At 44.2% G+C, this 22,126-nt stretch overlaps 2 protein-coding genes across 2 annotated transcripts in view; one reads left to right on the top strand and one right to left on the bottom strand.

Moving 5' to 3' along the window:
- Window positions 1–2: 2 nt before the first annotated feature.
- T265_07871 (hypothetical protein) lies at window positions 3–16,502 on the bottom strand (the record flags this gene model as incomplete). Its single annotated transcript, XM_009173521.1, has 10 exons — window positions 3–134; window positions 1,692–1,818; window positions 3,634–3,828; window positions 4,609–4,679; window positions 8,244–8,365; window positions 9,966–10,348; window positions 12,312–12,543; window positions 13,733–13,878; window positions 14,459–14,702; window positions 16,100–16,502. 10 exons carry the CDS (start codon window positions 16,276–16,278, stop codon window positions 34–36), a joined length of 1,800 nt encoding a protein of 599 aa, XP_009171785.1.
- Window positions 16,503–21,544: 5,042 nt separating this feature from the next.
- T265_07870 (hypothetical protein) overlaps window positions 21,545–22,126 on the top strand; it is a gene marked incomplete at both ends in the record, with an annotated part of 37,377 nt that continues 36,795 nt past the window's right edge. The window contains one exon of the mRNA XM_009173520.1: window positions 21,545–21,663. Within this exon, the coding sequence (XP_009171784.1) occupies window positions 21,593–21,663 (71 nt within the window). The remainder of the gene's footprint in view (window positions 21,664–22,126) is intronic.

The raw sequence follows: 22,126 nt of genomic DNA, 5'->3' as shown, positions 1-22,126 counted from the left end.
GCCGGCAATCAGGACAGTCTGATATAGAATAGTCTATGAGCCAGAACCACTATCTGGTTCTGAATCGCTTGAGCTGCTGGATCGTAAGCAGTTGGCCAGCTGAGTCAGCTCTTTTAGTGATTGGACGAGGGAACCTGGAACGAATGAACAAGTGAGTTAGTAAATTCATCGGTGAGACAGAAGCTTCCAATAAATGCTGGTCTACTCATTTACAGTAAACTAATCAGTTATTAGTGTCACACAGGATACTAGAGGTACTAGAAACACTTTTGTGAACAGACAAACATCATAAGTACAGTAGTTCGACTTTGGAGCATAAAACTAACTGAGGTGAAACGCCCAGCACTGTCTAAGCCCAACTCGAGCCATAGTTTGGCAGAAGAGCCTAAAAAAGCTTACCAGCAACACAAACAGACTTTATGAGTTCCAGAGAAGTCTTCGATTTCCTTATCGAAGATTCCTTGCTGGTTGACAACCGGGACAAAACCAAACAGATCTTGTAAAGATAAACTGTCACTAAAACAAACCAGTGACACAAACGCACAAACCGCACAGGCACAAGTTTGCATATTAAGGTGAGTGACACGTTGATAACGTCATGTATGCTACATGAACTTTTTTTGCTAGAAGCCTGTTGTGATCCCGTAACTCCAGACAATACGAACTCTTAAGTTATATTTCTCCGGCCACTTATAGGCAGGTTCACCAAGTACCTCAACCGATCGTTCCAAATGAGGTTACGGTGTGCTCTCCTGTCGAGCTGGCTAACCTCTTAAGTTGCATCACTGCAAGCCGATAGGGGTGAACCCTATGTTATGGAAAGCAGAGTCCGGATTATCTGATAATCCAAAAGAGACTTTGAGCTAAGTCCAAGTACCCAAAGACCCGATTAGATCCGCTAATAATCGGAGTGGGTCAGCACCAGCTGCTCAACTTCCTAAACCTTCACCCACCAATATGTCTTGAGTAGTAACTGAGTAGTAACCTGAGTCGCAATCGGTCAACCTTCCACTGTAATATTTTCCGATAAACAGAAGACCGGCAGAGTGATTCTTCTGCTTCTATAGACCAAGAGTTCATATCGTTTTCTTTGTCGTATTAACGAGCGTCCTTGAGGCCGGTTCAGTGGAGTATGTTAACAGCATGAAGTCACAGTCGATCAGAGTGCAATAAGGGCAGCGACCGAAATTCCCAGAAAATGTTGTCAAAGTACATAAGGTCTTGAAAGACAAGTGTGTCTTTCAGATGATCCATCTCTACAATCCCGTGGAAGCATTCAGTGTAACTTTTCCACAGTACGGCAATGGAAAACTGAATAGGCGTCTATTGACGTGCGGCTGAAATCCCGGTTCGTCCTAACAGCACAGCAAGCAGGAAACTTTTGTTTTCCTCACTATTGATATAATAATAGTAACATGGTTAGAAAACTGTTTCAAGACACCTGAAGAGCTGCCTAACACCGATAGGTCGGGAGATTGTAGGCTGATGGAGGCCGCAGGTATTGTCCAGTTTATTTATATTGCTGATCAAACAGCCTTGGATACAAGAGGCTTTTTGAAACGTTGATTCCAATACCAATTAAGAATTGCTTTCCCTCGCACCGATATTCATGGCCAGTACGGAGGAGACGGAAGCACCGTGTTTTACAGGTAAAAAATGGGAAAAATCAGAAAAAGCATGTCACCTCTTACCCATTTGGTTCATATTCAGTGAGGTTTCGTTGGAGCTTGTTTGTCTAGGTTGAAAAGGAATCGTAGGCTTTATGGTGCTCTCGGGAGTTCGGCTGGACGCTTCAAAAGCACACCGCGGTTCGGGAATCTGGAGACAATAAAATTTATCCACCAAAAATGCGAATTCAAGAAAGAGTGTGGGAAAAGTAACAGTCTAATCGATTCAGTGTGAACAAGAACTTCATGTTGGGGTCTGCAAATCCGTCACCACTTTAGTTGTTCTTTGTTCAGACAAAGCGAATTGCTTTGTAGTAAGATCCATTGCAGTAGGATTGTGAAGACAGTAGGTGACCAGCACCCCACATCGAAGGGAAACACGATGCTACCTTCCTCCATAGAATATATAGGTCATTCCAAATCAGTTGGTTACAACCACAGGATGACGGTCAACCTCCTGTAGAAACTTGTCGAGATCACGATGCGGCTCCAAACGCATCTACCTCCTATGTCCCTGAATTAGGCAAAGCACCCATAACCCACTATGTCGGTGGAAAAAAGGACCTGTTTCGCGGTTATACTGTCGGACGAGAAGTGCAGGTCTGAAATTTGGCTCAAAAGCACAGGACGGGACAGACACAGAAAAGGTATTCAAAATTACTAATCGCTTTCGAAGTGCCTATCAAAATCGATGGTTCAAATTTGCCTCCTCATTTGTGATATTCTTTCCCTTCCGACCTAAAACCAGTTAAAACACAGTTACACGTCGACTGCTCTACCAAAGGACTCGCTGGATACAGTATCACCCAAAGTCCTACTTGTTATCAAACAGGCCTCTCGTTGCAATACCCTGTTCGTCTTGGAGACACCTACAGACTGCGTGAAAAATATAGCTGGTTCGTCTCTACAGCAATCGTTCCTATCTAGGAAGACGGAAGAAATATTAAAGGCAACTGCTGAATGATATTAGCTAAAAATGTGGTCGGGCTAATCAAAATGCAGTTCACTATGACCATGGTGAGGTATGAGTCAGAGAAGTGACCTGCGTAGATCATTCGAAATAGAATACTTTCCACCTAACGGCAAATCTCACCGTTACCCGCTCTAGTTGTAGAACGATAGTATACAAGGGGTATGCTGGTCCATTATTTTACAGGTTGGCGAAGCTGAAGGAACAGATGTGTTGCGCAATAGGCACATCCGGACGGATGAAATGACAAGCACGGCTTACCACCCAGTAATCCTAGGGTATGGAATTGCCTAATCGTAAGACGGTTGACACCACAGAACCTCGTAAGTTATTGAAAATAACGGGATGAGGTTTTCGTAGGCCAGCAGCTTCAACACTATCCTGAGTCCAGCCGTCCAGTCAAGGGTGGAAAATACCCTCGCGAAGAGGAGGGTAACATCAGCCTCATTGAAAACCTCCAATTGGAAGCTCTCGAAGTTCCAGGGGAGAAATCGGTGCAGAAGACTGACTTTCTAGCTATGCAAACATTGACGTCGGTTGTGAAGAACAAATAATTCTGACTAATAACAGTGGCTGCAAAAGTCAGCAGGTACAGTATGAATCGAAAACATTTTGTCTAACGTCTAACCAATCTATTTTGAGTACGGATTTAGTTTCCATGCTAAACAAAATAGTCCCCTTCAGATGAACTGGCGGAATTCTCAAACTCTATGGAGAATACAGGAAAACCAAACAGGATTGGCGCGGTGACTGATTTGCTCAGATTATCCTTTAGTTTGTGAAGATGGACCACCAAAATTTGGACGCAATAGCCTGTTTAGCGCCCATGTTGGTGCGTCATACCTAGCTGAATGCGGTAGAATAAACTTGGAAAGTATGAAAACGAAACCGATTGATGAGAGAAACCAAAACAAGGCACAAATCGTGGTGATTCATTGTCACAAAATTGCGCTCATTTTCTCCAATAAAGCCCTGATAAATATACCGTCCACTAACCCGGATTTTGTGTCTCTTTAATTCAAGATCGAGGCAACGTTTGGCTTTGCGAAGCTCGGCTTTCGCTTTGGTAAGTTGATCTTCCGATTCACTGATCTTGGCTTGGAGTTCCCTCCGTTCCGCCTCTGCAGACTTCTGTAATTCTGCGTAACTGGATCTCAGGTCGTTGAAGCCTGATTTGCATCGAGACAGTTCCTGAACCGCGAGATAAAATTAAGTCAAATGTGCATAGATGAAAAATGATAGACTATCAAAAATATGAAAATAAAATACAAGGTATAGTGTCCCCTGAAAAATTTTGCTGGGGAACTTTAAGTCGACAGGGGCAAGATGGCCGAAGTGGTTAGAGCGCGAATTTACTGACCGTAATGTCCGTGGTTCGAACCCGATCTCTGCCTCTCGACTTCTGTCTAGACTTGGGCAGTATCCCAGCCCTCGCGCAACCTTCGGGTGACATGGCAGCCAGGCACCGAAAGGGTGCTACAGCTGAACGATTATTATTATTATTATTATTATTATTATTAAGTCGACAGTCAGGATTTCTTCAAAGCCAGTAAACCGTAGAGCCAGGTATAGGTCAGGCTCTGTCTCTTATATGTACCAGGAGCTTAGAGAACTAGCCGGGTTCCGTGGAGGATATGAGCGACCGTACTACTTGAGCACGGTTGAGCATACTAGAAAATATCCATGAACGGTGGTTGTATTTGCCTGTGGGCGCACTAAAGCCCCACTTACGTTTTACAGGATGCTCGTAGCGGCAGCCCTTAGATGAATGAACTAATGTAAACCTGGATTGGTTAAAACGTGGGCTACGGTTGGCTATCCGGAGTGTCAACTACTCTCAATTCGGTGGGAAAACTCTTGATGTTGTGTTGCCAACACGAACAACGGATTCTTGGTGCAAAGAAGAAAGCCTTTCGAAACAAGGACCAAAGTAAACGGCGAACGAGAACATGCACGGCATAGGTCACTCACCTCCGTTTTCTCTTGTAAAGAAACCTCAAGCATGCGAACCGATTCACGAAGTGTACAAAGTTCCGTCTTGACTAGAGGAGAAACATATTAAAGAAGCTGTAAAAGACCCCAAATCCGGGCTTATGAAACCACCTGGGATAAATGTATACATAGAGGCACACAACTAAGCCAAACAGCATAAATTCCCCCTTCTTAACATATTTTGACAAGTGAGGAGTTCAACTCCGCCAGATGGATATCACAGTACGATGAGGGGCAAACGGAGCCTACTAACGTATAGCGATCTGTGAACATATGTGATTCACTACTTTGGCTAAATGAGAAATTGCGGGGGGGGGGGCTGGAAGCAAAACAAGAACAAGAACTTGCACACTGACCTCTTTTATACATGAACAGAGAGATAAATGCCTAGTGAAGCAACGTTTACACTTCTTATTGTTGTGAATGTGAATTCCTGAGGTAACAATTCAAGCGGAGATACCACTTTAGGTGGAGTACTCTGCTGAAGCGTGGTTGTAACGCATAAATCAGGTATTTGGCTGGCTATTGTGTGTACCCTAGTGGAACTACTTATCTTTTGAGGGTTCCTTCTTACAGACTGTTGTATGCGCGTGATATATTTGGAGATACCGCGTCTCCTAGTAACTCGAATTGCTGGATTGGGGGTTTTCAACTCCACCCAATAAAATAGTGCATGTCCACTCTGGAAATGATAGGAGCCCGGGGATAGGTACTGCACTGACTACTGCTGTTCCGACAGGAAAGGCGTTCGCATATATTGATTTGATAGATGCCGAAATATGGACATTCATGAACGTTAAAATCCTGCCCCGATCACTCGGGATACCTATCGGATCAGCTATGGATGACCCTACAGTTTCAGCTGATTGGTTCTAACCATTGGTTCTTCCATTGAATAAGAGACAAAAAGTAGTATCAGGGCTGAAGGCAATAGTAAACACCTGGTCTATAAATACTAGAATCTGCATAATAAACATGGACCATATTCTCACAGACAAAATCGGTTTTCTACGCCAATAACGTTCTTACCGTATACCAAGGAAGGTGAAACCTGGTACTGACAGCTATGCATTCGAACGCTCGATTACCAGGTATTTAAGAACAAAAGAAACCACAGACGTTTCGCTATGCCACACATTTGCCTGAACTTCGATTGATTCGCCATGCTGAATGCTGATGAATTACCAGCCGAAGAATATCGACATTCTCCACGATGAAACGCAAGTTGATAGATACCCAAAAGGGTATTAGTTAGGAAATATGAAGAACAGCTTCAACCGCCAGCCCAATTTCACAAAACACAATCGGAAAACAAACAACAAGGTCTGAGAACATCATAAACGAGAGATCAGCTGGGTTCCAGATGAGTCTCTCGAAAGAACCAAATTAGTTTGCAAATGAGTGTATATTCGCTAATTTCGTGCAATTTGGTTTCAATTACAACATAAGGTTGACGGAAACCCGGGGACTGCGCCTACCTGATGAGCTCCAAGAAGGGCGAAACCGGTTGTGGGCTGTCGATGGATTTTCAGCAACCTTATGAGTAGTACATTGCAAAAACAACAAGGTCGTTGAAAAATGGTCTCCAGGATACATACAGCAGTATCCCTTAGCAAAACCAGTATTGACACAGATGCTTTGTTGGCATACAACCACAGAATCCCCTACAGAGGAAATAAGATAAAGAACAAGCGATAGATCTGGTGCGGGCGATGTGACTTGGTTCCACCAATGACTGATGTCCGGACTCTAATTATATTACTTCGAGTAGAGCCATAAGAGAAGACAAACCCGCACATCAACCGAGAAAAGCACTACTCGATGAGTCAGTCGGCGCAACACATTGGCTTTTCTGGTCTAAATCTCCACGAGCGGAAGTTTGCGTGACTAACGCGCTCACGGTTAAGCCCGATCCCAATTAGACACACTTCAGTGGTTGATGCGGGCACAGTCAATCACATACTTATCGGCCATTTTGCTTTCAGTTGACCTCAACAGACCTGTCACCACACACCGGTCACCGCCATCGGCTTAAACAACACGAAACACTACATATATGGCATAACAGGGGTCTTGTGTAGTTGGTATAGACTACTGGAAATAGCTTTCCTTCACTCGTTAGGTAGGGTTGCGACTCTCAACAGTTAGTCTATAACACAAGGAACGAGGTATTGATACTGATAACCAGGTTCTATAGCCTAAAAACCGACTTCCCTTGACAATAATTATGAGGACAAGTCCATTGCAGACCACGTGTTACCATATGCTGTCTACACAAGGGGAAACGCCTTTCCCAGTGGAATCCAGACTATTCGGAACAGGCGACACTATATATAGTGGCTAACCACTAACCGCTCCTTGTAAGGAGCTAATATGCAGAGCTACTTATGAGCTCTTGGTAGGCTAGTTACGAGACCTGTGGTTCAAATGACTAAGGCGTTCCGAAGAAAAAAACAAGACGATCTTGTCCAGTGAGCTTGACGAATAACTCGGTCGTCAGTAGACCTCACCAACATGAGCCGTACCGAATATGTGCCACTACAGCGCAGAAGTAACACTTTTCACTTACCAATGGAAATTACAGACTAGGTACTCATCAGAAAGACCACTTCTTAGGTGAAGGTGAATGCAAAAGTTTGGTTTGTCTCTGCTAAAAGCCTTAAACTGCCTCTTTAGTCAATTAGTCATGTCTGTTGGTGTACACCTGCATCTCAGCAGATATTAAACAATGTTGAGAAACGTCACCCAATTACGAAGGACGCGCTCACACGAGATGACACCACTTTTGAATAAATATCGTAGTAAACAAAGCGGTAAATACTAGTTGGTTAGACCGGTTGATGCAATTGGTAGAGTAGCGTGTGAATGGGCTACTGCTCCTCACTTGTTCGGAACAGCTGATTGTTTGAGGACTCACCATATACCATTGTACGTATTACATCATTGCAACGTATCAGGTGAGCATAGCAGGATCAGCCACCTGTTTCTTTGGTCGGCAGCTTATCACAGATAAGATACTTTCCATTTAGGATAACACGCGTGGCTGATTGCTTTCCACGAATAACTGCTCGTCGCCAAGACTATTAGGTTATCAGATTCTCTAAAAAGATCGTGAGTGGGCAGAGTATCCAAATTCCCTTGAGTTCCTGATAGAAATTTGTTGTCCACACGCTAATTCCTCAGTGTGCAATCAAAATGAATTATTTTCCTCGACATTTCAGTACTTATAAGGTTGATGAAAACGCTTCAACAGTTTACTACCGGTTTCGTCCTTCTTGGGGTTCATCAAGTACGCGCTGCTCACGACTCTCACTAACACCAACTTAACTTGTGAGTGCATGACCAGAAAAAAAAGTAAAATCCAAAAGGAGTATCAAAACGTACTCTTATTTAGTAACCTTGGTAAGGCTCAAGTAAAGTTGAGAAGTTAGCGTTGCTGAGATCAGAGTTTTATGGGCCAATATTCGAACGGATAGCCTCAAAAACTAACATCAGAAAGTGTGATGACTGCAATGTTTTTGCGTCAATACAACTTATCGAAGGATGAAACCATGACGTTTTGTGGGATTATCCTCCCGGTCAAACACTATGGAGATCCATCTGACCCAACTTACCCTCGTCTTGAGCCGCTTGCACGCGCTGGTGAAAGCATTTGGCGCTTTGCTCGAGCTTGCTGAGAGCGACATCTCGTTCAGCACGACATTGTCTTGCCTCATTCTGAGCGAATTTCAAAAGCCTTTAAGAAACATCAATCAAACATTTTATCGTCATGGGAGCAGCTTGCAATTAACTAGAGGCTGAATCTTCAGCTCTATCAAACTATGGTACAGTTGATACAAGCTAAAGTGATGACCTACAGAAAAATGAGGTGTTCAGGTACGAGGAAGTTACAAACGTGTTTTTGTGATGAGTCGATCGATTTGTGAGACAAAGTCTAGTTTTCGAACAACTAACCAGGAGACGCGCTTTTTGAAGGTACATCGTGAAAACTGGAGATAAGTAAGCAATGCCAATTTCTCCAAATTATCGTGATACATGACATCCACTAATTTGATGCCTGATGCGAAAGCCTTTGACTATAGAGTTTGGGCTTCCAAGTCACAATTTATATTCCAACTACTCCAGTCTGGGGTTGAACAATCTGTCGTTACTCAGCTCTCGGGCTTCCTACAGGTCCCGTAGCAGTAATGCGCCGAAAGGGTGCTGGAAGTATGACGCGAGGTTTCTACAGATTCTCATTGTGTTCAGTACAGAAAAACATATACAGACATACTCCCCGCCCAGACACTGGTCAGCACTATGATTTGTTTGGACGGAAGAATTGCATCGAGTCTTGGGATGATAAAAGCCATTATTAGTGGAAATATATTCCCGGTCGTCGTGAGCGCGGCTATTAGCCATTAGTTGAGTCGTTATTGTTACACAAATTTCGAAAAGGCCAAAAGTGAAATTAGTTCGACTTGGGTTTCAGAGGTCAAAATTTCAGTGGAAACTTTAATCCACACTTGGTAGTAACGAAATGGTTCGTAGTTTCTGGACGGAACATACTATTCACACAGTTGAAGAAAGCCCCTCGACACCCCACTGCCGTTTTACTTCTTCTTGGGGCTCACCAGATAGACGTTGTCCCGGAGTTTCTATCAATTTTACCTTTCATTTGAAGCCAAAATGTGAGTAATTCGCGACGCATCATAAACGAGAACTTCAGCTAAATTCAGCTAATTCTCCCGCTTAAGCCAAATTACTGTGCAAATAAGTGTACTTCGCTAGATGATTTATTTCGATTGTTCAACGAATCCTCCACTACAAAGATGATCGCTTTACAACGTCTGATTTTTTTTGGTGAGTTCAACCAATTTACTAGCATTAGAGAATTGGACGCCGAACGACCGGTGATAAACCTCAGGTGGATCAATCTACACCAACATTGCCTATTTACCAAAATGAAGGAACACATGTAAGTATGGTTCTAAGATACATCCAAATTGGCTTACAAATGCTAAATTAAGAAGGACACTCGACCAGCATACTGTTGGGCAACCATTTCACACCAATATCGTTGGCGATCACGTCAGAGGTCATACTATGTTTCAGACAACGGCTTCATAGTTTATAAACGATGAAATTATTGCGCAAAACGATTTCGGGTATTGTGTGTGCAATCGCATCGAATAAAATCCGTTTATCGGACGAACTCAGAGCAGGACACTCAATGGTTGGGATAATGTAGTTCAACCAATCAAATCCCCGAAAGGTACTCTCGAAAGATCAAAATCTACGGAAGGTAAGGGGTTGCTGGTGCAACACAATCATAGGAAAGAAAAATGGATGATTACTCATTCAACTCCATTTGTGAAACACCGCTAAGCAGATCTGTGTCACTCGGTCCGGTTTGTGTGCCTTGATTAGATCGACCTGGTGGTATACACCATCGATGCGCCATATGAGTTCGTAGCAGAGGGAGCCTGTTTGAAGCGAAGTTGAGCCGACATTCTAATTGTCTGATGCGTTGTAAAATTCGCAAGAGGGACGGATTGTCTGCTGCCTGGCTTGTTAAGTGCGGTTTCGTGGGGAAGCATGACTGGATGGAATGTAATAAACGTTCACTCTGCGCCCGAAGAGTAGTAAGTGAGGCCGTGCACTTCTGTTGCAGTATTTTGTGCTCTGCCTCCAGATTACGATAACGCAGAGATTCATGCTCTAATTTGGCAACAAGCGTCTGAAATAAGAGTAAGATACCATTGTTGATTGGTAAGGTATTGATAGTTGAGTGGTTAGAGCGCGAATTTACTGATCATAAGCTCCGTGATTCGAACCTAACCCTGGTTTGATTAACCTGGCAGTATCTCAGCGCCCGTGCTTCCTTCGATTGGCATTGTACCTAGGGGTCGAAAGGAAGTTGCAGCTGAACGGTTATTTCGGTTTCTATTTATCTGTTGACCGGTTAACGGATACTCACAAGAGACTTAGTTCTACCTAAGGTGATCGCTAAAGTGGCATAGATAATTGCTTCCGTAAGTCACTGATGTGTTTTTGTTCGCATGAGAAGCTTCCCTTCAAACTGATATCGTCACACGGGTAGAATTCGGAAAGCCGATTCTATATGTCATTGTTATGGGAGTACAGAGCATTCACGGGGTGGGGGCAACTTTGAGTCGCGGAAGATGATCATCGGCAGCCTTCGTGATTTCGTGCACAGTTCGGTGCTTTCAGTAATTCTAGTGCAGACAAATAATATTTAGTCCTTCACTGTGCTGGAATTAGTTGCTCGCCAGATTTTCATAGTGCTAACACCGGTATCACTTCAATGATCACATGATTTCTAATGTGTCAAATCTTGATGCACTGAGAGTCCTCGTGGATGCAAAACTTGTCTTGATTGTAGGTGGAAAGAAGATAAGCAGTGCGTAAACAGCATCTTTCGGTCGACTAGTCAAGCGAATGAAATAGATGGACAGTAAATAAGAGTCTGATTGACTGACAAGGCCAATTTTACCAGTCTACCTGGTTAAGAATAAAGCTGATGCAAATACGCGAGTTCATCTTGCCCTTACGGATGAAGTGTACGGTTCTTCATGCACACCGAGGAATAGGGCATAGTTCAGTCGATCATCCCTCGCAAAGAACTAAATAGTTGGCAAATGAGTGCATTTAGCGGATTGTGAATAGACCAGGTTTAATTTGAATATAGGGTTGACGGAAACTCGGGAACGGCGCCTATCTGATGGGCTCCAAGGGCAAAACTGGTGGTGGACTGTCGAAAGGTTTTCAGCAACCGTATCAGTAGTGCACCACCAAGGAAACTCCGGGACTATCCTCACCACCACAGTGAACCAAGGAAACTCCCCAATCCCACTGCACAGACAACTTCATTTGAACACTGCCGAAAATCTCGTCAACTCCAAGAATGGCAGGATGGAAGACAGAATACTGACATGACTGGTTACCGGTATTTGGAAAACTGCCGAGTGAAAATTCCACATAGTTGGAACATCGAAATGGACGACAACGTAATATTAACGCAAGTTTAAACGAAGTTGGCTGCGGAAGACGCTCTACAAGCTTAAAACCACGGATGAGATGACAACTGTTTAGCGAGGGTGCTTAACACCTATGAACACAGATCACCACGGGTTTCTTTGTTGGTCAGGTCACTTCATACTGATGGTCGAGGGATCAAGGAATACGGCTGATGAGCCAGACCATCCTGATGGTTCCAATTTCGGTTCTCATTGTGTATGTTTGAATTCATGCAGTCACTTGGACTTGGATTAGGACGACGAACATACGTTAGACCTATCTTGACAAACAGAATAAGCTGTAACTTGAAAGTTTACATTTTCTGGTATGACAACATAGCGGCAGGTTATCTTGCAGGTGAACAAAGGAACAACAGCTCAAATTTTCGAACGAACGTTCAATCCACGACCAAGTGCATATCAGTGAATAATGGGCTATGTGCCCTTCGTAGGCGTACTGTTAGCAGATAATAGAGTTTACACTATGAATGGGGGGGGGCGACAATTAATTCCACCCCAGTGTCAGACTGTGCTACACGATATTGGACTCATGCACAGTATCCAAGCATGCATTACCGTGCCTAAATAAACTAAATGGGGCAAGAAGCACTGCGTCTGTTAAAAGATTAAGGACAAACTAGAAAAACAAAGCTGAGTGCCTACTTGTGTTTGCTTCGTTTCCGAGGCAAAGGCTGCTTCGCTGGCTTGAAGTTTAAGCTGCATGGTTTCCTGATCGGTCTGAGCGGATAGGCGTATCTTCTCCAATTGTGCCTCCTTACGGGCTAGTCTAGCCAGGGCATGTTCTCTGTCTGCCTTGTATTCTTCCACCTGCATAAGCAAACGAATTGTTTGGGTGCGCCACATGCAAAGCAGCTGATCATATTTAGATTCGTCTCTGTTGATGAGAAAGGTCAAAATACGAGATTAATTAGATTAATTTACTTCCCAACGTCAAACTGGTTGCTGATAGTACATGTGATATGTTCATGATAAGTCAATTGCAGGTGCATGGAAATTCACATATAAGACTCGAAGATGCCGTTTAATCGACCTTCTCTCTTTACAATGCCATTCTTCTTGGTGCGATCTAAAGGGAGATTTGAGCGGGCTTTTCTATATTCGCAGTTGTTTTGACCTCTAAACAACTACGCAACGGCAATGAGCAAATATACACTCATTTGCAAACCCAGTTGGTTTTTCGAGAGACTCACCTGGAACCCAGCTGAAACTTTCGTTTGTGATTATCTCAGGCAACTGAATGTGCTGCACCAGGCCACCTCATGTTTCAGTCGCTACGGTATTCGAGATATCGCGATACATGTTTATCTTTGTAATGTACTACTCATAAGGCTGCTGAAAATCCGTCAATAACCCACGAACGGTTTCACCCTTTTTGGGGCTCATTAGGTAGGCGCGGTCCCCAGGTTTCCTCAACTTTATGTTCTACTTGAAACCAAATTGCACGAAATTAGCGAATATACACTCATTTGCAAACTAATTTGGTGCAGCACATTCTGTTGCCTGAGAACATCACAAACGAGAGATTCAGCTGGGGTCCAGGTGAGTCTCTCAAAAAACCAACTTAGTTTGCAAATGAGTGTATATTCGTTAATTTCGTTCAACTTGGTTTCAAGTAGAACATAAGGTTGACGGAAACCTGGGGCCTGCGCCTACCTGATGAGCCCGAAAGATGGCGAAACCGGTTGTGGGCTGTCGACGGATTTCCAGCAACCTTATGAGTAGTACATTACAAAGACAGACAATGAGCAATATTTTGAAAACAGTACGCACTAATCACTTGATGATGGCGCGACCGACTTCTACAACAATTACGGCAAGCAAACATATTCGTTCATGATCCAGAGGATCAGGATCAGGTGGAGCAGAAAACGTTGGTTTTTCTATTTGCTACTCAAACCCGTTAGAAAGAGACCATCGTTACAAGTAATTGAGCACACATGTTGTGACAGAAAATTACGGTGGTCCAGAGGTGGAATAAAAATTCGTTCCTGTTACACGAACTTCCTTGCATGCTAGTTATTCATTGGCGACAAACAGACATTATAATAGATGGGAGCACTTACGCCGATCCTTTACCCGTCTGATTACTGATATTGTGGCACAAAGCTTTCTCTTGTAAACGCAAAACAGCCTCCAGACTTTCAACACGCACTAGCGAAAGATCCAACTGCTGCTGAAGCGTGATGTTCCTATCCTCCAATTTCGAACACTGAAACAAAGGAACGACAGGACAAGACCATAGACAGGGGAAAACTGAACCCTTTTGGACAGGAATTCAACGAATCCAAGTTAGTAGCCACATCCACATACGCAGTCATGCAACAGGAAACACGTAACACCGGTTGATTAGAAGTAGCAAGACTATCTGGATGCACGAACTACAGCAGTCTGGAACATTATCAGTGAGTCCCAATTATCTCGGGTGAACAGCCGATGTAGCAGTGACATTTCTCACTGACGACTGCCTCTGCTAATCGTTGAAAGAGATTTATCATGAGGATACGTGAAGGAACAGTGCATGCTCCGGCCAAATGATATGCGACAGAGCATATACAACAGTGTTTTAGAGGGGCATTTGACTTCTCTTTGATCACACACTACGTTGCGTACCGGAAATCGCTGTCGAAGGCTCTCCAATAAGACGACTTCTGACGAGCCCCTCGTAAAGGGGTTACTATGGTAAGATCAGTAATATGCTTTCAATTGCTACGGCAGAAATTTTCATTCATTCAAGGTGATAAATCCATTCAACGTTAAAAACATTAAATAAGAATGGCAATCAAACAAACCTCTTTTTTCAACCTGTTAATAGTAGTTGTCAAGGCTTCCTTTTCCGGTGTGACGTCACCTTGACTACCGGAGGAGTTCCGTGAACCTATGTATGACCTCATACGTTGAAGTTCGGTGACCGCCTCATCCCGTAAACGCTGCATCTGGAGAGTTTCATTCCGAGTATTTCGCAGAGCAAGTTCAAGTTCATTGACACGCTCTTCTGCTGCTTGTAGTCGGAGAAGCAAGTCCCCTGGTGCAAGACTGACGGAGCAGGAAGAGAACAAGGAAAAACACGCAAAAGATAGACAAACTTGTCATTAGCTTAAATAGCTTGATTCTTTATAGGTAAGATCTTCTTTTGACGTAAAGATCAGAATTAAGTCACATTATTTCCCCCAGAGAACCGACCCAAGGATGTTGAAACCTAACTTGAAAGTTGGATACAGTGCAAGAATCATAATTCCACTATCAAAGAGGCCAACGTAACGAACGACTGCTCAGAGGGATTCATCGCCTCACCACCGGAAGTTAGCTACTACGACCCCCCAATTTTCGGGCATTCCCGGCTATATGGTCCTTTTCCATTTCCTTAGAACTGTGTGCGATCGACGCGTAGGTTAACTTTTACTTGACGTTTAACAACTCGTCAAGCAAAATCACTTTCGGGGCCCACAGGAACCTTTGTCCAGGATTCAGAATGTCATTGTTACGTTTGATGTCCAGTGCTTTAGTGAACCTGGTAACACCGTGCCACAGGCAAAAATGTGGCAAGCTCTTTCCAGCATGAATTCATATCCGACGGTGGAACAGTTAAATGAGGGTTCAAAAGACTACTCGGATAAATTAGTCTAACTTCGGGATCCGCCAGTATCCCAGTTACTGATCAATTTGACCGCAAATTACGCGGCCCGGGAAGACGAAAAGAGAAGCCATCCCGGATGAACGCATGGTATTAATTCACAAATGTGTTCTAAAATGAGTGGCTGTTAGTGACTGATCCAACCAAGCCATCGGTAACTGATAAGGATGCAATCAATTCGAGTGCGAGGTTGGTACGCTGCTGAAGGGCACCATGTGGCCAAACGGCCGCGGTTATTTCGGGATTTAGTGGTGTATAAAAACGACTCGTACCAATAGTTATACTAGTTGATAGTAATAGTAGTTATAGCACTAATAGTTATAAATTCTTGTTTTCCGCCAGGAACGAATCATTTTGCTCAATGATTGCGGCTACAGGAAACTCCCTGTCTAGACTTGGGCAACTTGGCAGTATTCCAGTCCTAGTGTTTCCTTCGGGTGGTGTGGCAGCTAAGCATAGCTGGACGATTTTTCCACAGGGAACTATCAAGCAGGTGGGAGTGTGTGAGGCTAACTTATTGGGAACTTGGATAAAAAAGCCAAAAGTGGAAATAAAGAGGACATCAGAGGGATTCAGATTTGAATGGATGCTAAAATAGTGTCTTTAACTTTTAAGCTCACGGTCGGCTGAGATACCTCAGCTACTTGCGACACAATACAATAATATGTTCGTGTGAACCGACGTCACTGATGCGCCGGATGCACAAACTACACAACAAAAATCCGGTTATTTAGTGAGCAACGGTTTGAATAAGTACACAGGTAATGCAGAAGTTTTAACATGCCAAAAACAAACTTACTTCACACCGAATCGCGAATCACTGAATTCCTGAAATCCGACTGAACTGTCATCGGTAGGTGGATGTATTGCGCCGTGAACTGGATTATTAGTACCATTGTGTGATACTTCCGAGAGGGAAAAGGCTGACGGGGGTAGCAACTCGTTCGTATCAATGCGAGGTAAATGACGATTTTCCATCGCGAGTTACAACTAAGTGGCTGAAAGTTGCACACGAAGTGGTTAACTAATCTTTCTCACCCAAAGCAGTCCTTTGCGGTGCACTCTACCAGAGACGATAGGGTCGTTTTTACGGCATGAAACCTTGGAAATACACTGCAAGATCACGGCTTCACATGGCCTGACCTCATCTGGACCGACGTCATTCATCGAACGGGTGCGCGCAATGGAGCTTTCAGCGCAGTTCACCAAATCAGTAACCTGTTCTGTCACTCAACATAGAAGCAGATTCTTTGAAGGATGAATCATTCTTCAGACGTCCTCAAGAAGTCAGTCTCTGTGACAAACCGCCTCCTTATGAGAATATACGGCACTGAAGATAACCTCCACCGGTCCTCGAACATGTTCACTTGAAGCCGTGCTCTGCACTGCAACTGCGTCCCACAACAGACTACTCCAAGAAGTTATGACACCACGACAGAGTAATGCGAATCGTTCAGTCGATCATCACTATCATAGAAATAGTCACTCCGAAATGAAATAACTTCTGCTCTAGCACTCTGCACAGAAGCGTTTCAATTTATGTCCAAGTACAGCTCGGACCCTCAATTACCCCTCAAGATTCACTGAGTTGAGTAGAATGCCGTCACAGCAAACTCGTCAGAGAAACAGTTTGTTTCAAGGTAGAGGTTAGCACGACGGCAACACAGTTCGAATTCTCTCTTTACAGAATATCCGAGTAAATCCGTTGACATGTACTCTCTATAGGTCTCCACTCTCCCTGTTATAAACTTCTGGAAACCCGGCGACATTGCGTGTGGAACCGCCAGGTTGATATTGCCCGACTCCATCAAACAGAAGCTCTATTTGATAGATCACCTGCATGCGGTTAGTTTGTCCGAAACCTTTCAGTAAACACAAATATGGCTGTCAGCTTTTTACTGTATCTACATAAGCCTCAACAGGCTATAGCTAAAGTGCTCAAAAGGAACACCTAATTACGACAGCCTCAGAGCCCGGATATCTAAACCGGGGTGCGAACATGCGAACAGGTGGAGTTGGCACTGCTGGGGTTCAATTAGTGGTCGTCTTGGGCTGGAACATGTATGTTGCACAACCATGAACTCCAGCTGCAAGCATGTGCAGAACAAAAGCTGCTTTTATGCAGCAACAACAATAACAACAAACAAGGACAGGGTGATGCTTCAATGCCATGCAAACAAAATGTTTATTTAACCATATTTTTCAATTCTTTAATCATATTAGAAGTTTTGAAGTGAAAAGAAAAGAGGGGGAGGGAAGAACTTGGACATAGTCTATTGCAAGCATTCTAAGGTGCCTCCACCTCCAAGCACTCAATCAGATAACCCGAAAAGAAACTGACAGCACTTAAAATCTTCGTAATCTCTATCAGGCCTCTCTGCCAAGTCAAGTGTTTACCACGAGGTTTGTGTCATTACGGCGGAGGCACAGTGCACAACAATTATCTTGAAAGACGACGTTTCGGCATGCGCAACACATGGCCCACGCATCACGGCTGATGTCTCTGGATGTTCCTTGTGATTGGAATACTAGTTGCGCCAGCAAATATCCGTTCTCCAATCACCTCGGTAAGAATTCGTGAGCGCCATCCGACACCAGAAACCCTTCAGAAACATTCGTGCTCAAAAACATGATGACTCACATTATCTGTCCGCAGAGATCATTTATCGAAACAATAAAACCATACGCTGCTTGCTGTAGCCCAGTAAACACGGCCCTTGGGATCCAGTGATATGCCACAATTGACGCACACTCTAGGGAACATGATGCGGGGCTTTGAGATTTGTGTCTTCATTTCCTCCGACACACTTCAGTCAGAGCTAACACAACTACCGAGGTAAGTATACTTCTCCACAATCTTCAATGGTTCTCACTGAAATGCAGTGGACATGCTTTAAGGTTGGATATCCTGAAGCTGGTTTTAAACAATATAGGTGAAAGACAGAGGCCAAAAGATGGTGTGGTAGTGGCCAGTTTATTCAACAGAGCTTCGGCTTCGCCGTTGTCTTTAGAGATGAGAACGATGTCGTCTACATACTCTAGATCAACAAAGATGTCGCCAGAAACTATTTGAACACCTTCCAGCTTTCGCCCCAATACTTCATGGAAAAAGGCTTGAGAAGAACAAAGAGAGTGGATATCATTGCTGGACACCATTTTTGCAGAGAAAATTAACTCCAGCTACCATCTTTATCCAGTCTATGCTCAAAGTTCTAAAATGCTTGAGAACTGGTGGTCACAACTACTTCCTTGACTTCCGACCCCAGATTTCTTGCTTATTTAGTGCAGTGTCCTTTTTAGGAGCTACACGTGTATTCGCATAAAACTGCTCCTTCCTATTAGACGTTTTGTTCTTGTCCGGGCTGTTACCACGTCATATATGGTTATACCATGGTTTTCGTGGATATTATTAGTTCGCCACCAAAAGAGGTCAATCGGCGTGCTAATGATGCGTAACGTCGTAATTAACCCAGATACGAGAGTAAAAATTCATATATATATATATATATATATATATGAATTTTTACTCTCGTATCTGGGTTAATTACGACGTTACGCATCATTAGCACGCCGATTGACCTCTTTTGGTGGCGAACTAATAATATCCACGAAAACCATGGTATAACCATATATGACGTGGTAACAGCCCGGACAAGAACAAAACGTCTAATAGGAAGGAGCAGTTTTATGCGAATACACGTGTAGCTCCTAAAAAGGACACTGCACTAAATAAGCAAGAAATCTGGGGTCGGAAGTCAAGGAAGTAGTTGTGACCACCAGTTCTCAAGCATTTTAGAACTTTGAGCATAGACTGGATAAAGATGGTAGCTGGAGTTGGATGATTCACATGCCGAGAATAAAACTTCACGGTAGTTTGATAACCTGTACATCTGATGTCATGCTTGGGGACAATAAACTAATTGAGTGGTTGGGCACATCGGGCAATGAGGGTCGCCCTGATGCAGTCCACCCACGCGAATAAATATGGACATTCCCTTCTCTAGTAGCAAGGATAATTCAGGGTGCCAGGTTTTGAGAATTAGCTTCATGCTCAAGAAACCAAACAAAAAGACAGAAATGTTGTCGAATGCCTGTATCAATGACTTGAATCTGCCCTAATACGAGCCTGTCTCCAGGGTACTCCTCTTATTCGTCCAAAACACTAAATAGAAGTGTATGGGTGATGTCTCACGCGCAAACAGACAAACTAAAGGTAGATAACACAACTGGTTCTAGATGCGAACAACCTCCTTTGCACTAGGTCGTGACTGCCACAAAAACAGCACCCCATCGACCAAACATACAACATACATACAAGGAATACGCGTTCCTTGTAGTACTGCACAGTATCGAGGCTTTTCCCAAGCTTGTTATTAAAGCACGCACCATTTCTTCTCCAAGCTTCTTGCCTTCGTGTGCCTTCAACCATCACCCAGAAATAGTTGCGCACCTCTCTCTCTGTGTGTGTAGCATGTGGTATCGGATACCCATCTATACCGGGTAATTATAATTACCCGGTATTTGGTTCGCCACAGTCATTGAGTGGAAGCTTGTTTCACAATACCCTTATTAACTGATATAAGCCTATGAACGATTTAAGCTACATGTAATTGCTTCTTAACTTTGTTTACACCCCAGCACGTCTTCTCCGTTCTAGGCGGAGACCTATGACAAAACCGCATTGCCGCCCATACATAAAGTGCTGCCGCAGCAACAGGCCTGACTCACAGGTGATTGGTCAGAAAGCGAGCAGCCTGTTTGCCGAGCTCTGGTAGGTCAGAAACAAACTTCCGTTTTCTTAATAGGGGAAACTGTTCAGAAGGTTGCTGAAAACTCTTCGACAGTCCATGACCGGTTTCGCCCTGCTTTGGACTAATCAGGTAGACGCAGTCCTCGAGTTTCCGTCAACATTATGTCCTCCTAGAACAAATTGAAGTGATTTGACAGGTAAGGTGATTTGCGAATCAGTTTGGTTTCCATGGGTTACTCGACTGGACCTCTCGTTTATGAGATGTTACCTAACTTATAGTTCATGGTGCAAACGTTTGGGTGCTCCCAGATGGTTGACAACCTTGCCGGAGAACGCACATTCTCATTCTATTTGATGAGTGGTGTTTTGCCTTCAAATATCACGGATTCACGGATTCACGGATTGATACACAGGATCGAGGCTTTTGCCCCTATTTTCCGGGTCGGTTTTGTAGTTGTCGGTCAGTGAATGTCGTTCATCTGAAAGGCACAAGTGAAAAAAGGGTGTAGCACTGCCTTTTATGTTCTCAGCGCGGGGCAGTATGCTTGCCAGCGCGAGGATTCGCATAAATAAATGTCTAATAGTGCTTTAAACTGGGTTCGAGAAGGAGCGTGAACAACCGCCGGAGGAAGTTCATTCCACGCATCTACTACCCGAGATTAGAGAAAATTTGTCTAATGAAGGTTTATGCCATGAGCTTGAAAATTTTCTTACTATGTCCCCGCCGGGTGTTTGCTGGTTCAACGGTGAAAAATCTGTTTGCCAAGCTGTGTTCAAACAGGGCATAGATAAAAATTGAGTCCCCTCAGAGGCGACGGTACTCCAGGGGAAAGAGATCAAGCATCGCGAGACGCGTTTCGTAGTCCACGGACTTGAGGCCGGCAACCATTCTCGTGGCGGCTCGCTGGACACGCTCAATGAGGGTGACGTCTTTCGTGCGTCCTGAGTAGACAACCTGGTTGGCGTATTCCAGGAGCGGTATGACGTAGGCCCCATAGATTATTTGGAAGTCCATGCGGGTAATACGGGAGAAGGTGCGTCGGATCATTCGCAAAATGGCGAATACCTTTTGGGCCGATTTCTCATGGTGCAGTGAGAAGGACAAGTTTGAGGAGACCCAGATGCCCAAATCCTTCTTGGCATCTATCCGCATGATGTTTTCTGGTCCCTTTTTACTATGCATAACAAAGGCATTCGCTCAATCCCCTCCAAACGACATATGGACGCACTTTTCATCATTCAGAGGAAGGTGCTAGTCCATCGACCACTCCTCTGCTGCGTCTACATCCATTTGGAGGGCACTGACATTGGAACTATAGGATTTCGATCGTCCGGAAAGAGTAGACATGGACTCTCAAGAACGTCTGGGAGGTCGTTGACATAGATCAGAAACAGGAGTGGTCCCAGGACGGAGCGTTGAGGAACTCCAATGGAGACCGGTGCTGGAGAGGAATAGGTCGAGCCTATTCTCACTCGGAATAATCTGTCTGATAGGAGAGTCCTTCGTCCTTGGCTTGGGTTGAGCTGTCCATAAAGACGAGCATGTTTGTCACGCAAGAGCGATTTGGGAGAAATCCGTGTTGGGCTGGAGATATCAGGTTGCTGGAAGTGAGGTGATCTAAGATGGCTCGCTTCCGAATGCGTTCCATCACCTTACATGGCACGCTAGTGAGGCTCATAGGACTCATGCTGCCAGGCGATAGTCGGTCACCAGTTTTATAGATTGGCGTGACAATCGCTTTCTTCCAAGCAGAAAGAAGGCGGCCTTTGTCAAGCGACTGGCGAAACACCATGTGTAGATGATTTGCCATTGTGGAGGACGTTTGTTTCTGGATCCTTGGATGGACCACGTCGGGCCCCAACGCGCAGAATGGGTTGATCTGGAGCAAGAGCTGTCGAATGTTCTCCACCGTGAAGACCAAGTCGGTTAGAGACTGTTCGCAATTTCGCCTTGACAAGAGTGGATTTGATGAAGACGCTGGGGCTGAGTATAGACACGCATAGTGTTCTCTGTAAACCTCAGATACCACTGTTGGGTCATTTGTCGGTTCTCCGTTTCTGTCCCTCAAGGAGAAC

The sequence above is a fragment of the Opisthorchis viverrini genome, assembly GCF_000715545.1.
Source record: "Opisthorchis viverrini unplaced genomic scaffold opera_v5_191, whole genome shotgun sequence".
NCBI classification, from domain to species: domain Eukaryota; kingdom Metazoa; phylum Platyhelminthes; class Trematoda; order Opisthorchiida; family Opisthorchiidae; genus Opisthorchis; species Opisthorchis viverrini.
The sequence above is the reverse complement of the archived record's forward strand: the minus strand, read 5'-3'. Positions and strand labels throughout refer to the sequence as shown.